This window comes from Vespa crabro, chromosome 3 (genome assembly GCF_910589235.1).
Source record: "Vespa crabro chromosome 3, iyVesCrab1.2, whole genome shotgun sequence".
NCBI lineage: Eukaryota > Metazoa > Arthropoda > Insecta > Hymenoptera > Vespidae > Vespa > Vespa crabro.
This window is the reverse complement of record NC_060957.1, coordinates 8,235,803-8,250,161: the sequence shown is the minus strand read 5'-3', so window position 1 is coordinate 8,250,161 and position 14,359 is coordinate 8,235,803. Positions and strand designations below refer to the sequence as shown.

Sequence of the window (14,359 nt, the reverse complement as noted above, 5' to 3'; positions counted from 1 at the left end):
TTTTGTTGTTGATTTAAAATAAATATTTTTTTTTTTTCATATCTACGTTTCGTCGAACTATCGAAAGTGATTTAAAAAAAAAAAAACATGACGACCGTTACATTAAATATTTTCCAACAACATTCATACGTATGTATATGCATATATATTTGTATATATATATTTATGTATATATGCATATATGTATATATATGCATATGTATGTACGTGCATTTAAATATCGACAAACATGACATACAATGGGCGACGTGTACGTTACGAAACAATTTCTCGTTATCATTAAAAACTAACTAAAGAGAGATATACTAATTAATTGACGATAAATAATAACGAAAATAATCCATAGATAAGTTCGAACGTAAAAATCGCTTTCCTTACTCGACGACTCGCTGCAATAAATAAATTTCACTTTAACGCATTTGTCGTACTCGAACTCTCTTTCTGTCATTTTTCAAAAAGATCAGCTTGTATAAAAAGAGATGAAAAAATAAAGTAATTATTTCGTAAACTTCAAGATAAAAAAAAAATTGAGTTATTCGCGTCAAAGAGATTTACAGAATAAAAATAAATTTAGTATATATGTATATATATATATATATATATATATATATATACATATATATACATAAAAATACGCAAGAGATAGGGATGATTATCTGATACATTATTCTAAGGAACAGAGAAAGAGAGTTAATGTCTGAAAGAGGTTGTAAGTTTTTGCGTGGTGATGATAATTGATAAATGGATATAGTCTTATGCTTATACGCTCTTTGTACAGTTTCACTGTAACTAAAATCATATCAGTGTAACCTAGAGAGTAATTTAATATATACGTATATTATATAAATATGCATACGTATACATGTTTGTGTACATGCGTATGCATATATATGTATATATACACACGAACACACGCGATACACATATGCAGGACACGCATACATATTACGTACATATGTCATGTTCAAAGATAGCTCTTGTATGTTAAATAAAAGAAAAGTAAATAAAATTGTTGATACGTGATATTGTAATCCGATGTATGATAAGACCTTTACATAAAAACATAAACTCTTTTTACTTTTACTTTCGAAGTAAACGACTAAATTAGTAGACGAAATTAATGAAAAAAAAAAAAAATAAAATAAATAAATAAATAAATAAATAAATAATAAAAATCAAAAATAAATAAAAGAAATTTCGATATCTCATGCAGAAGTAAAAGTTTCAAACACCTTAAGGACCAAAGAAGCTTTATCTCTAACATTTCCAATTAAGCTTGTTTGCTGATAATTAGCCGAAGTTTAACGTCGCGCCATTCCTCTTTTCTAATTTTCTTAACCAACTTATGGATGCATCGTAACTTCTTAACGTCCTTTCAAAACGATCCTTCTATTGAGTTTACTAACTCGTTTTAATGAGACATTAATACTGCCAATTTTACCTCTAGACCGCATGAACCTCCAAGTTTCCTCGAATCTAATACAAATACAGTGACGTTAAGTTTGTAAAATATCTTCAGAAGATGGTGAAATTTTATAATTTACCGATTACGAGATAAAAAAAAAGGAATACACAAGAAGCAATACAAATGAGAAATTAGTAAAACAAGTTTTTAATTACTTTTTAAATCAAAATAACTTCTGCTTTTAATCTCTGCTAATCTCTTCTTTTCTTTTGCCGTATTTATGAAAGGGTTAAATAGTACACCTTAACTATTGAAAAATGAATGAAATAATAATACACTATATACGTAAAATTTGAATAGATCCATTAATAATCTTTTATTGATTGCATTGCTTTTACTGATTACATGTATATACAATAATTTATGTACTTTGGTAATGTTATAATTAGAAACGAATATATTCGAATTATGTCAGACGAGTTAGAATTATTAGATTCCACTTCCAAGTAATCAGATAGACCATTCAAAACATCTGACATTCTAATTTTTTATAATAATTATTTAATAAATAAAGCTTTAAGGGGATCTACACAATAAATATTTTTTTCTATTGAAATAAAGCAAGGGCTCATGTCTAAATTATCAAAGACATGATTTGTTATAAATTCGTACAAGAGTTGATACATGGAATGCATTAAAAAAGGGAGGATAGAGATCTCTGTTAAAACAGATATCCACTATTACCGACTGCATCTTTGGTAAGCAAACGATTTTTATTGTTATTGATCGATAAGATAGAAATCATTACTATCATCCAAAATTTGGTCAATAAAATATATATCTACTGTTGCATATATAGAAGTCGGTAAGGTAGGACTTATCTATTGAGCCTATTATTAATAAATTATCATATAAAACAATCGATAGTATAGATCGATAATTAAATTACTACGAACTTAATTAATGGAACAGATTTCTTAAGGTTTTTTATTTTTTATTTTAAAAGATTTTTATTTTATTTGAAAAAAAATCGTATTATTAACTTCTCGAGAATAGTTTACGTACAAATAAAAAGCTTCCACAAAAATTCATCAAAGAGACATCGTAAATTATATCTTTGTCTTTAAAATGAAATCGTATTCATAAAAATCGGTCAAGAATTAAGCCTGTTCTCATTGATAACGTAAATCATTAAAAAATGAGGGATAATCAATAACCTTAAGTAGTATAAATATGTATAAATATTTCTTTACGCTCTACATATTCTAAAGAATTACGAATCATGTCTATTCATTTTCTTTCGAAGAGTCAAAATCATTCATACAAAGCATTAGATATTCCCTTACGTGGAGGTGCATAGTGGGGGAAGAAACTTTGACTGTTTGACTGTTGATGGAAATTAGCATCACTGAGACTTCATAAATTGAAAGAAAACTATTAAAAACAAGGTTTATATCGTGAATTCTTATGGTTACGATATCTGTCCTATTGTAATGATCATGGGGTCATTCGAAAGATAAAGATTTTTTTTACGATATTAACTTCTTAAATTTTTTAAATAGGCTTTTACTTACATGAAAATTACTATAAGAAATTACGTATTTTTTAACAATTTTTCCAGAGAAAATAATATTTTTCAAAAATTTGAAAACAGTTTCTTATAGAAAATCTTTATCTTTTCTATTTCTAATGAATTTTTCATCATAAATATCGGATAAAAATTGCAATCTTAAGATATTATGACGTAAACTCTTGTAAACGCATAGGAAATAAATCCCTTTAAGATAGCAGATAAGTTTAATAGATGTCTAGTCATGTCTGTAAGAGATTTGGAGCTGCTAAACTTCAAATATGTACATAAATATATAAAGTGTTCTAAGTACTATCAGTCTATAAATCTAGAGTTTTTTACAATTAATTTTTACTTTTGTAAGAGAAAAAAGATGAAGTACTAATAAAAGTAAAACAAGTTTTATTATTAAATTATTGAAATTTGATGAAATACAAAAAATAATTCTAATTTAAGAGATAAAGAATTTGTTACCAATACAAATTTAATATAGGTATTATATATTCCTATAAATACTTTATTATATATTTTATAAAAAATTATTTATTATCATATTATGGGCTAAAAAATTTGTCCAAAGTGTTTCTTTAGTGATAGTGAATGATACATAGAAATACCAGAGCAGAGGAATTTAACTGAGTTATAATATAAATAGATAGATAAATAGAAATAGTTTCTTATGTACATCCATATATTTTCTTCATCAATAATTGATATAAATTGTATAGAATATTTTTCCATATCACACTTTAGAAAAGAATATTAATATCATTCTATCATATTTTTTATACTATTTAATTGTTCCATTCAAGCATATTTTATTTTAATATATATATTTGATATTAGAAATATTAAATAAAACACTTTCATTTTACATTCTAATAGATATAAATATAAATATATCAAATTTTCATTTACTATTATTTTTTACACAGTGGTAACAAAATTGATAAAATATATGTAGACATTTTAACGTTTATTTTGTAAAGAAAAAATATTTAATATAAAAATATATGCCTTTGTAATATATTCTTCATAAAATCGCTCGTAAATTGAAACAGTAGATTGGTACAGCGGTGTATTATCACAAAAGTCGAACCGCCAGCGCTACAACGGCCATATCGATAAAATAAGTGCCGTACAGTCAATATTTTGGCGCCCCCTCGTTCGCGAAAGGTGTATGAGAGTGTTCGACTAGTGAGATATAAAAATTCTTGGAAACTAAGCTGGTTCTTATATTTCGACGATATTGAACACGTGACAAGACAAATTTTTGATATTTCAAAGGGTAAACGTTGAATTATTATTATTAAAAACGAATATCGGAGAGAAAAATATATATATTAAAGACTAAAGTGAAGAGGGAGCCGTAAAACGCGTGACAACGTCACTGCGCCACGATTACTGCCACGATGGCCGAGGAGGCAGAGATAAACGATAAAGCAACGATGGAAACTATAGCACAGAATATTCTTGAGGTGCGTGAAAATAGAGAATATTGTTTGGTGTGTGTGTGTGTGAAATGCGAAAGTGACAAATATCATATCGAATATGAAGATTTTATTTTTTTTTTTGTAAATGTATATCTCTACACGCGGTTTATTTATCCGTTACAATTTTGACAGGTCAGTAGTGGAGGCGGGTCCACGACGAACGACGTAAGTACGCTTGAATTTCAAGCTTCGCAAGTAATTTCTCGTCTCGAAGAAGCTGTTGAAAGAGGTGCCGATGGCGGTGGTACAACTTGGAACAATACTTCGGGTTTTCTTTCGCGTGCGAAAAGTCCTGAAGAAATATTAAGTTTGATACAGGTAAATATTCTTGATATGGATGCCATTGCTCTTACACGATTGGTTTGACTTGCAAACGTGAGAAAACGATTGGTTCTCACAGCTTAGAATTATCTTTTTATTGGTTGTCCGTCGCGTGTTCACCACTATTAGCTTGTTTTATATTGGATATTGTACATTGGAGGCAATTTCGAATGTTGACGATTTTATTTTAAAATTCAGTTTTACAAATAATCTTCAATATCTATGACATTATATTTGTAAATTTTAATAATAATTTTCAAAATTTTCTTTCTAATTTCATGTAATTTTATGATATCGATAAATTATTTTTGATATGATTGTTGATTGAATTTAAATAAGAATTTATATAATATTCTTATTTTGTATTATTTTAACATTTTATAGGATTTAGTTATCCATGAAGATGCACCGCAAACTACTGAAGATGATACGGGAGAACCAGCAAATAGTCAAGTTACTAATTTACCTACTTTGACGGAAACAGCAAAGCTAGCTTTAATAGCACATACTATCTCTGCTTATGCAGTTGCACTTCCAAGGTCTCATGCTCAAAGATTAGCTGGCCGTTTAGCTGCAGACACAACGCGATGGCTTAGTCATATTTTTCGGTTTATGGATTGTGCTTCTTCGTTCCATGAAGATCATTTGGAAGGATTGGTTAGAGTAACTAGACTAGCTCTACATCGTAAATATCCTAGATATATGGAAGAAGGATTTACAGCTCTTGCTTCATCGTCACCTCTTATTTATAGCTCAGTAGCTGCCCCTTTAGCTGTTGTTCAACATTTGTGTAGACAGGTACATCCATTTTTGTATTATCTAACAATTTAATTCACAAATAATATCTTTTAAGATACTTTTATATTATAAGAATATGTGATATTATTTCTTCAATTACAGCTTTCTTTACCACTTCATTGTGTAAGACCTATTCCTCATAATACTATGTTCGGATCACGTTATAGTATGGATATTGCTGCATTAGAAAGACGTTTAGCAGAAGATACGCAATCTAATAATGTTACACCGTTATTAGTTTTGGCAGAAGCAGGATCTGTATTAACAGGACATTGTGATAATATAACACGATTGCGTGCTATTTGTGATAAGTATAATGTTTGGTTACATTTGAGAGGTCATTCCTTAGCAGCATTAGCATTGAATAATTCTACAAGAGATTTGGTAATTGAATTGATATTCCTTACATATATATGAATGACAAGTTTATGAATAGTGAAATATACTTTTTGCTTTAGCCTTCAAAGATCGCAGATAGTATTACTTTACCATTAGGTGTATGGTTAGGTATACCATCATTACCAGTTGTTGTATCCTTTTAAATATTCAATTTCTAATTCACAATTGTGATCTTATTCAATGAACAATTTATGTAATAATTTATTTTTTCTTAATTATTATTGTTCAGACATTATATAGATTAACAGATACAAAAGGTGGAAGACCCACTACACGAGACACAACATTATCCCTTATGTCTGGTTTAATGGCAGATTCATTGTCAAGAAAGTTACCAACATTACCTTTATGGTGTACATTGCAAGCTCTAGGTAGAGATGGTGTACAGAATAGATTTAAACAATGTTTTTCAGCAATTGAAGAATTGTACAATAAAATTAAAAAACTCAGTTGTATCAGTTTATTGGTATGTTATATATTTACTGAAATGAGTTCTTAAACAAATTTTATAAATCTAACTAATAAAATTATTTCAGAGTCAAACACCTGGTGGTGAATCAGGATCATATACAATAAACGATCTTTTAACGAACCCTGTTAGCAGTTCACAAATATTTGAAATTGTTTCAAGTTCATTAGTTTTTCAGTTCGTACCTGCAGATCGTGATCCTCAAGCCATAGAACGTGTACCGCCTTATTACGATAAATTAAATTCTTGGTTGGGACAAATATTGCAGAGGGATATAGAAAATGTGCAAATAGAACTTTGTGAAATTGAACATCATGGTGTCGCTATTCGCATTTGTCCTTTGGAAAGTCCTGAACAGCCACCAACTTCTGAAGATATAGATAATGTAGTAGCATGTCTGGAGCAACAGATAGTAAGATAAATCTAAATTTTATTATAATAAAAATATTGTTTAATATATTTTTATATAAAACATCATTATGGTTTTATCATTAGGAAATATTGTTGGCCACAGTCGAGCACAAAGATACTTTCGTTCGTTTAGTTTCTGAGAATGATTCATTACACCTGGTAGAAATGCCAGGTTGGGCAGGCTTAGGTGGTGTTAGATATGCTCCGCCAACTTGGATCCATGTTATGACGGATCAAGCTAAAGAAGAATTGAATAAATTAAATACGCAATTAGTAGAAGCTTTACGTAGTACAGATGCTGCTTTTTCTCTTGGCGAAGGAGCAGATGGATTAGCTTGTGTGCGATTTGGCATGGTTACACAAGATACAGGTTCTTTTGTTATAAGTATCAATTGATCAATTAGATTATCTAAATGACCATACATTTAATTAAATTATAACTTATATTGTGATTTGTAGATGTGGCAGAATTATTGTCTTTAGTTCTTCAAGTAGGACAAGAGGTGGAGGCGAGCTCAAAATTATTAGATACTATATCAGAAGTGGTTAAAAGAGGTATCGAAGCAGCACAAACAGATTTAGAGAGAGAAAATGCAGAAAAGCTTTGGCAAGAGGGTATCTTAAGGCATGTACCTGTAGTAGGAACATTAGTCAATTGGTGGAGTCCTCCTTCTAAAGAAACTGGAGTGCGAGGACGCAGTTTAAATTTACAAGCTGGTACAAATGAGCATATTTAATAAGTTTAAAAAAAATTCAATCGTTACCAATTGCGTTCTTATGCATTTTTTTCTTTCAAATAGGAGTTGTCGAGAGTACAGAAAATATTTATAAATATCATATGCAATTACAACCAAATGCAACTAACAGCAATGGTTCTGGTGCAAGAACACCACCTCAACCACTTGTACAAACACCTGTTGGAGCTGGAAGCCAAAGTCATAGTCGATCATCCAGTCATTCCAGTCTTCAAAGTGGTAAAAGTATTTCAGTAATAACAAATACTACTTGTCATCCTCAAGTTAAAGAAGAATCTAGTGAAGTTAAATCGTAGTAAATATTACACACATTATGAATATAACAATGATTTCTCTCTTCAAATAATAAGAAAAGTGGACTTGACAGGTAAGCAATGAATTTATAAAAAAATTATGTAAAATATTTTCAAAAAAAGATACATTAATATTTATAGAGTGAAGTATTAATTCCAAAATTTGTATATTAAAAAGCTTGTTAACAACATCGTAAAGTAAAAGATTGCTAATTGCTTCTTAAGCGATTATATAAGAGCTATGAATCATTTTACATTTCTAATTTTTCTTTTTTTTTTCTTTTTTTTTTACGAAAACTTTTATTATAGACATTTTCTTTATGAATCTAATTCATTTTTAAATTGTCCTTGGCCCTGTGTACTTATTAAGTGTATCAAATTATTTCTTTAACGAATTGATATAATTAACCACGTGGTGATACATTTTTTTTTCATAGCACAATATCTTCCTTTCTATATCATTGAAAACAATATTATATTATTTTCTCAATATAAGATTAATGTGAATAAACTTGATGGATAATAACAAATAGATACATTTATGACAAATAAAATGTTATAATAAATATTTAATTAACATTTGACCAGGCAATGCATTTTTATAATAAAAATTGTTTTTCATTTTCTTTTTGTATTAAATTATAATATTTCCTAATATCGATCAATTTGTTTTTATTCATCACGTTAATGTTAATAATAAAATATAATGCTTTTATAGCACAATTGTAAACGATAAATGATATTTAATAACTCGTGATAAGTTAACGTGATATTGTGATTTCTTTAAGTATTAATAAGTGCCGTATATTTGATAATCATCTTCTCTCTGTAAAAAAATGTTTCCTTTATTTTTTATTTCTTTTTTTCTTAAGTAAAGAAATAAGAAAAGGAAAAGTGTAATTAAGTTTCGTAACAGTAATTGAAACAGTTCAAGAAATAAAACATAAATCACCAAAGACATTAGAAATACAGTGAAGCAAGCTAAAATTTTTCAAATGTTGCTAAATTAAATAACATTTAATCACGCATAATGGAATTTGTATGAAGTTCCAATGCAATTATTGAGGTAAAATGTTTTCATTATGAAATAATCATGCATTGTTGACGGATAAATAAAATAAATTAAGCTGTATGTATATTTATGTACCAAACAGTTGTAATAAAGTATTGCTATTAAATAAATATTAAAATACGTAAGTGACATAACAACGTTATAGAAAGTATGAAAAATTAGATTTTTAAGGAATTTTTCAAAACAACCTACATATCTTATTTATATTTTTATTTCTCTTTTTGCAATATTCGCATACCATTACAATAGGAGGAATTAAATCTGGCATATGGCAATTACACACAATTGTAACTCACAGAAATGTCATCCAGTGACAGATTTCGGCTTATACTCTTGAAATAATTTCCTTTATTACGATCTTCATTCAAAGTTATCCACATCACGCAAACAAAAAAAGAAACTTTTATTGAAATCTTAACTTATAATACATTTTTTCAATAGCCTCTACACACTTTTTAAATATGTAAGTCTCTTTCGCGCAATGAGAGAAAACCACAAAATATATTCACATATATAACTTACTCTCTTAAAAATTAGTATCGTAACGCTTTAAGATTTTATTATAACAATGTCGTTATGGGAAAACAAAAAGTTCACCATGTCAATGACCGACAAGCATACATTTATATATATATATATATATATATATATATATATATATATATATGCATTTCAAAACGTTAAAACCTTGCAAAAAAACGAAGTATCAATGTAACATATTTAAAGATTTTTAAAGATATTACCATAATTAATCGTTTGTTAAGAAATCTAAACAAATGATTATAGCGCTTTGAATCATACAATATCAGTCTTCCAGGGTGCACAAAAGCTTAGGTCATTCAGAATCCAAGTAAAAGATGATAAATGATATATTATCACATGTTCGTACTTTTAATCGATGTGTAATACATTTTATTTTATTCATCGATGACTTATCCTTCTTCTTCTTCTTCTTTTTTTTTTTTTTTTTTTTTTTTTTGATTGCTAATAATTATTGTGATAAGTTTTTTTAGGCTCATATCAGAAAATGCATCAATTCAAAATGAATATTTCTTTGTGTCTTATAATTATACTACTTCCACTATCAATTCTTTCGAAAATAATTAATTCTCTTTCTCTCTTTCTCTTTCTCGCCCTTCGTATCCCCTTCATACAACTTCTTCAACTTCTACTAATTTTTCTATTTTTCTTCTTGTGTTCTACCCAACGCTTTATACATACTTGTATAAAAACGATTTAGCGGGAATTAAATGCAATTGTACTTATTAGAAAAATTGATTCTTAAATCTTCTCTCTTTTTCTCTCTCAGAATGTGGTATTTTTTTTTAATGGTACAAATTGACAAACAATTAGAATAAAAGTTTCATCAACAATCGTCTAGACTACATACGTACGACTCTCGCATATTTAGAATTTAACAATATTTCCTTTTCCTAGCTCTGGTTTCATCAACTTGTAAATAGTCGATGCCACTGTATTCGTACAGACAACGAACTTGTGTGCACAATTTTTTTTTTGACCGGACCAATCAATGATTTCCCTTTTATCGAGTTAACTTTTTCTTTTACTTTTTAGTTGTAGCTTTTCCATTCTCTTCTGAACAATTCAGAAAAATATTTTTGAATGAGTTATTATTCACGCTTTTGGACTGTGTTAAACATTCGACTTTTTCGAAGTTTCTTTTTAAGTATTGTATTACAATTTTTTTTTTATTTTTTTATTTTTTATTTTTTTTTTATTTTTGTTAACTTGGACAATTCTGTGTATTTGATCCCGTTTGCGCGTGTTGCAGCAGTCTTCAACGACAGAGACGATTTTCATTCTCTAAGTTTTTCGTCGCTATTCTTAAAATTATTATACTCAGTGTTCTTCGATACCGTCCGAGTTTCAAATCATTTACTTATATCTTTTATCATTAATAAATCTCATTTTTGTCTTCATTCAAAGTCGTCACGCGCGTGAGTTTATGTTAAGGATTGAATATTTAAATAAATTTTGAACTTGCTTAAAAAATTTATATTAAATTTATAAACTTTATTTGAAGCCCTACAAATTTGAAAGTGAATAATTTTCACGATTAAGTTAATTATATGTGAATAAAAATTTAATTAAATATGAATTCACATAATTAAAAAATAAAGCTTATGTCTAATGAAATTGTTTATCAATACATACATACATACATATATATATATATATATATATGCATATATAAAAAAGATGTGAATTGATTTACATTAATTGAAAAATAACTTGAAAGAAAAATATAATTTTTGCAAAATAACTAATCTTATAATTACTCGTTGGCAAATATTATTATTATTATTAAACTACAGCGATATCTCAGAACACTGAATTAGAATGAAGTCGTGTTACACTTTACGTTTTATTTATTCACGAATAATATTCTCCCTTAAAGATCTAAGAAAGGTATGGGCGTGTGTCTGACACTTGTATCTAATGTAGCTTCAATGATATTAGATATAGTAATAGTAGTAATAGTACAATTATCTGATAAAACAGTTTAGTACCTTTTTCTTTGTTTCCTCTTTTTTGAGAAATTGAAAAATTGAGCTCCTTTTTTTAATTTGGCAAGATCTTTTCTTTTCACATTTTTTCTTTTTTTCTTTAAATCTTTCATCTCCTTTTTCCTTTTCATCGTTTAAACGAACGTACACAAGTTTTATTTAGTGACTAGGATACTTTGCCTTCTATCAGCAAAATAAACAGCACGCATAGTTCGTTTTTTGGATTTGCGTACGTGCTGTGTGTGTGTTTGTGTGTGTGTGTCTGTGTGTGCACGTGCTTTTCAAATGTTATTAATCGCCGATTACTTATAATTAATGTTCAACTAAACTAAATGTTACTATCCTATGCGCTACTATTTTCTCTTCTCTCTTCAATAAATATTACAATTATTTACAACCGATGAAACTTCCGCTATTTGCATTCACCTTTCTTACACCTACTCTGTATATTTAATATTGCAATGGTAATGTTTTTACGAATTATATCGAAGATAAGATTCTAAAGTCACTCTGGAAATTACAATTATGATAGAATGTTTCTTTCTTTCTTTCTGAAATGGCACTCTCTCTTCCTTTATTTTATTTTGGAAAATCGGTGAAATAAGAAAGTACAGAATAATGTGTAGCTGTTATGTTTTTGTTTTAAAACTCGTAACATCTAGATTCAAATTATCACACTTTACACATTTACTCGATTATCTTAACGAACTAATATATTATTTACAAGTTTACTGAATTATTTGCGGAATATAAAGTCAATCTACACAGATTCGTTGATAACTTATTATTTAAATTGTTTAATCTTTTATTTATTTAGGTCTTGTCTAGACTTGTTAAACATCTTATAGGAAGACTCTGCGCTCCGCAGAAAATTCAATAGCTTAACTATTTTTCTGTCTGTATATGTTCATGTCATTGTATATATATTTGTGTATGTGTGCGTGCGCGCGCGTGTATATTATTTGTTTTATTTCATTCTTCAATATTATTATAATTATTATTATTGATAATCATTATTAATTATTATTACTATTATTATTTTACGATTTAAAAACAAAAATACGTAAGAAAGATCTGCCCTTCCGATACTTCCACACAAAAGGCCATGTATATTTATTTACCTCATAGTAAATAAATCTCAAAAGGCTATATAATATTCAAAATTCCCTTTTTTTTTTTTTGTTATGTTTAGACTTGCTGATACATCAGACGATTATTATTATTATTTATTTATTTTTAACTTTGCACTAGTCGTATCAAAACTGAAAAAAGAACGTGTCGTTGATGGGCACGTTTGTGTATGTTGTGTGTGCTTCCGTTACATTTGTACTTAAAAAGTATATATATATTTATATATATATATATATATATATATATATATATATATATATATATATTCGCCTGAGTATTGGCAGTATATCGCGAATTATTTATTTAATAAAAATTCTCATTTGGGAGTGCGTTGCTCGTAAAAATCTTCAGATTCGTCATTCTGTGCTGCATTTTGTTCCATACTTAAATTATTAACGATGATAAATATACGTATGTATCACTCATTCGTTTTCCTTTTTGCTTTTGTTTTTGTTTTTTTTTTCTTTATCGTACAGTAACTCGATATTTACTGTACGTACATACATACATACATACATACATACATACATACATATATATATATATATATATATATATATATATATATATATATATATATATATATTACGTATTCGTTACAAGAAGTTTACAGAATGACTCACAAAAAATCAACACAGATTTCACATTATACGCCGCATGAATAAAAATATAAAAAAGATATAAAAAATTGTCCTCTTGGTATCTCCTTCACGTTAGATATCGTCGATGTTTAACATCACGATTTTTATATATATATGTATATCAATCGATATTATCGATAAAAGAGTTTTAGAACGTATGAAAGTTCACGTTCTTATTTGTATATGCGATTCGAATATACATTTTTTTTCTTTCTTTTCTGTAAGTCACGAGTTGAAAATAATAATCACCAAATATATAGATATATTATTGGATATTATCATTTTCTTAGTAAATTAGTGATTTTTCCGAAGATTTTTCAGATCACGTATCTCGAATGAGAGAGAAAGACAGTAATGGCTGAATGTTCGAAAGGGACTAACGTAGAAGGATCGACCCATTTTTTCTGTACATGATATACAAATACAAAATTTTATACATACACACACATATATATATATATATATATATATATATATATATATATATATGTATGTATATAATATAGCACGCCTCCGATGAAATTTCTAATATTTGAGACATGTTTGACCCTTCCTCCTCTTCTTACATTTTTTCACTCCTTTTTTTTATACATAGATCAACGATAGATCTCATCCGTTCAAGCATCCATGCCGGGAACCTCATAAAATCAAGCGTTTATTCGAATCATTTCCCAAGAAATTCCTAGTTTTATTAGACCGTATTTATTCGTCTTCTCTCATAATGGTTATTTTTATTTTGACTGTAATCTTTTTTTTCTCATTTGATGTTATCAATAGGTCGCTTAAAGTTCCGTAACAGCATATAGATTAGGATCACTACCCTGTACTTGACTCAACGTAGCTACAGTTGGTTTTTCTTGTCTTCCATGTGCTCTGTTATATGTACCGTACATGTTAGGTACAGCATTATTTTGCGCTGTACCATTAAACTGGCTACGAGTAAAATTTCTATCCAATGTCCTCACTTGATCTTGCATTTGATCTTGTATGCGAATGTTAGGTGCTTTGTTTCTCACCAATGATCGGAATTGATTCATATTAGTTTGCGATCGCGACTCAAATTCCCAACTTGG

The 14,359-nt window shown here is 28.1% G+C and overlaps 3 protein-coding genes across 3 annotated transcripts in view; 2 read left to right on the top strand and 1 right to left on the bottom strand.

Moving 5' to 3' along the window:
* Positions 1 to 1,023, top strand: part of LOC124422726 (cysteine-rich motor neuron 1 protein-like) — a 314,191-nt gene extending 313,168 nt beyond the window's left edge. The window contains exon 11 of the mRNA XM_046959567.1: positions 1 to 1,023. This exon is cut by the window's left edge and continues 3,275 nt beyond it. The gene's annotated coding sequence lies outside the window, so the exon portion shown is untranslated.
* Positions 1,024 to 3,963: 2,940 nt separating this feature from the next.
* On the top strand, positions 3,964 to 9,115 carry LOC124423005 (pyridoxal-dependent decarboxylase domain-containing protein 1). The gene is made up of 10 exons (XM_046960214.1): positions 3,964 to 4,453; positions 4,601 to 4,786; positions 5,174 to 5,587; positions 5,690 to 5,971; positions 6,046 to 6,117; positions 6,216 to 6,452; positions 6,523 to 6,867; positions 6,951 to 7,236; positions 7,326 to 7,583; positions 7,667 to 9,115. Exons 1-10 carry the CDS (start codon positions 4,388 to 4,390, stop codon positions 7,915 to 7,917), a joined length of 2,397 nt encoding a protein of 798 aa, XP_046816170.1. The 5' UTR covers positions 3,964 to 4,387; the 3' UTR covers positions 7,918 to 9,115.
* A 64-nt stretch (positions 9,116 to 9,179) lies between these two features.
* LOC124423011 lies at positions 9,180 to 14,326 on the bottom strand. Its single transcript, XM_046960222.1, has one exon. The coding sequence runs from the start codon at positions 14,321 to 14,323 to the stop codon at positions 14,069 to 14,071; it is 255 nt and encodes an 84-aa protein (XP_046816178.1). The 5' UTR covers positions 14,324 to 14,326; the 3' UTR covers positions 9,180 to 14,068.
* Positions 14,327 to 14,359: the final 33 nt, after the last annotated feature.

Bases quoted from the DNA above. Each gene is read 5' to 3' on its own strand.
- LOC124423005 (XM_046960214.1), top strand. From the start codon at position 4,388: ATGGCCGAGGAGGCAGAGATAAACGATAAAGCAACGATGGAAACTATA. The intron at 5,972-6,045 runs GTAATTGAATTG...TTTTTGCTTTAG, and splicing joins ATAATTCTACAAGAGATTTG to CCTTCAAAGATCGCAGATAG. The intron at 6,868-6,950 runs GTAAGATAAATC...TTTTATCATTAG, and splicing joins CATGTCTGGAGCAACAGATA to GAAATATTGTTGGCCACAGT.
- LOC124423011 (XM_046960222.1), bottom strand. From the start codon at position 14,323: ATGAATCAATTCCGATCATTGGTGAGAAACAAAGCACCTAACATTCGC.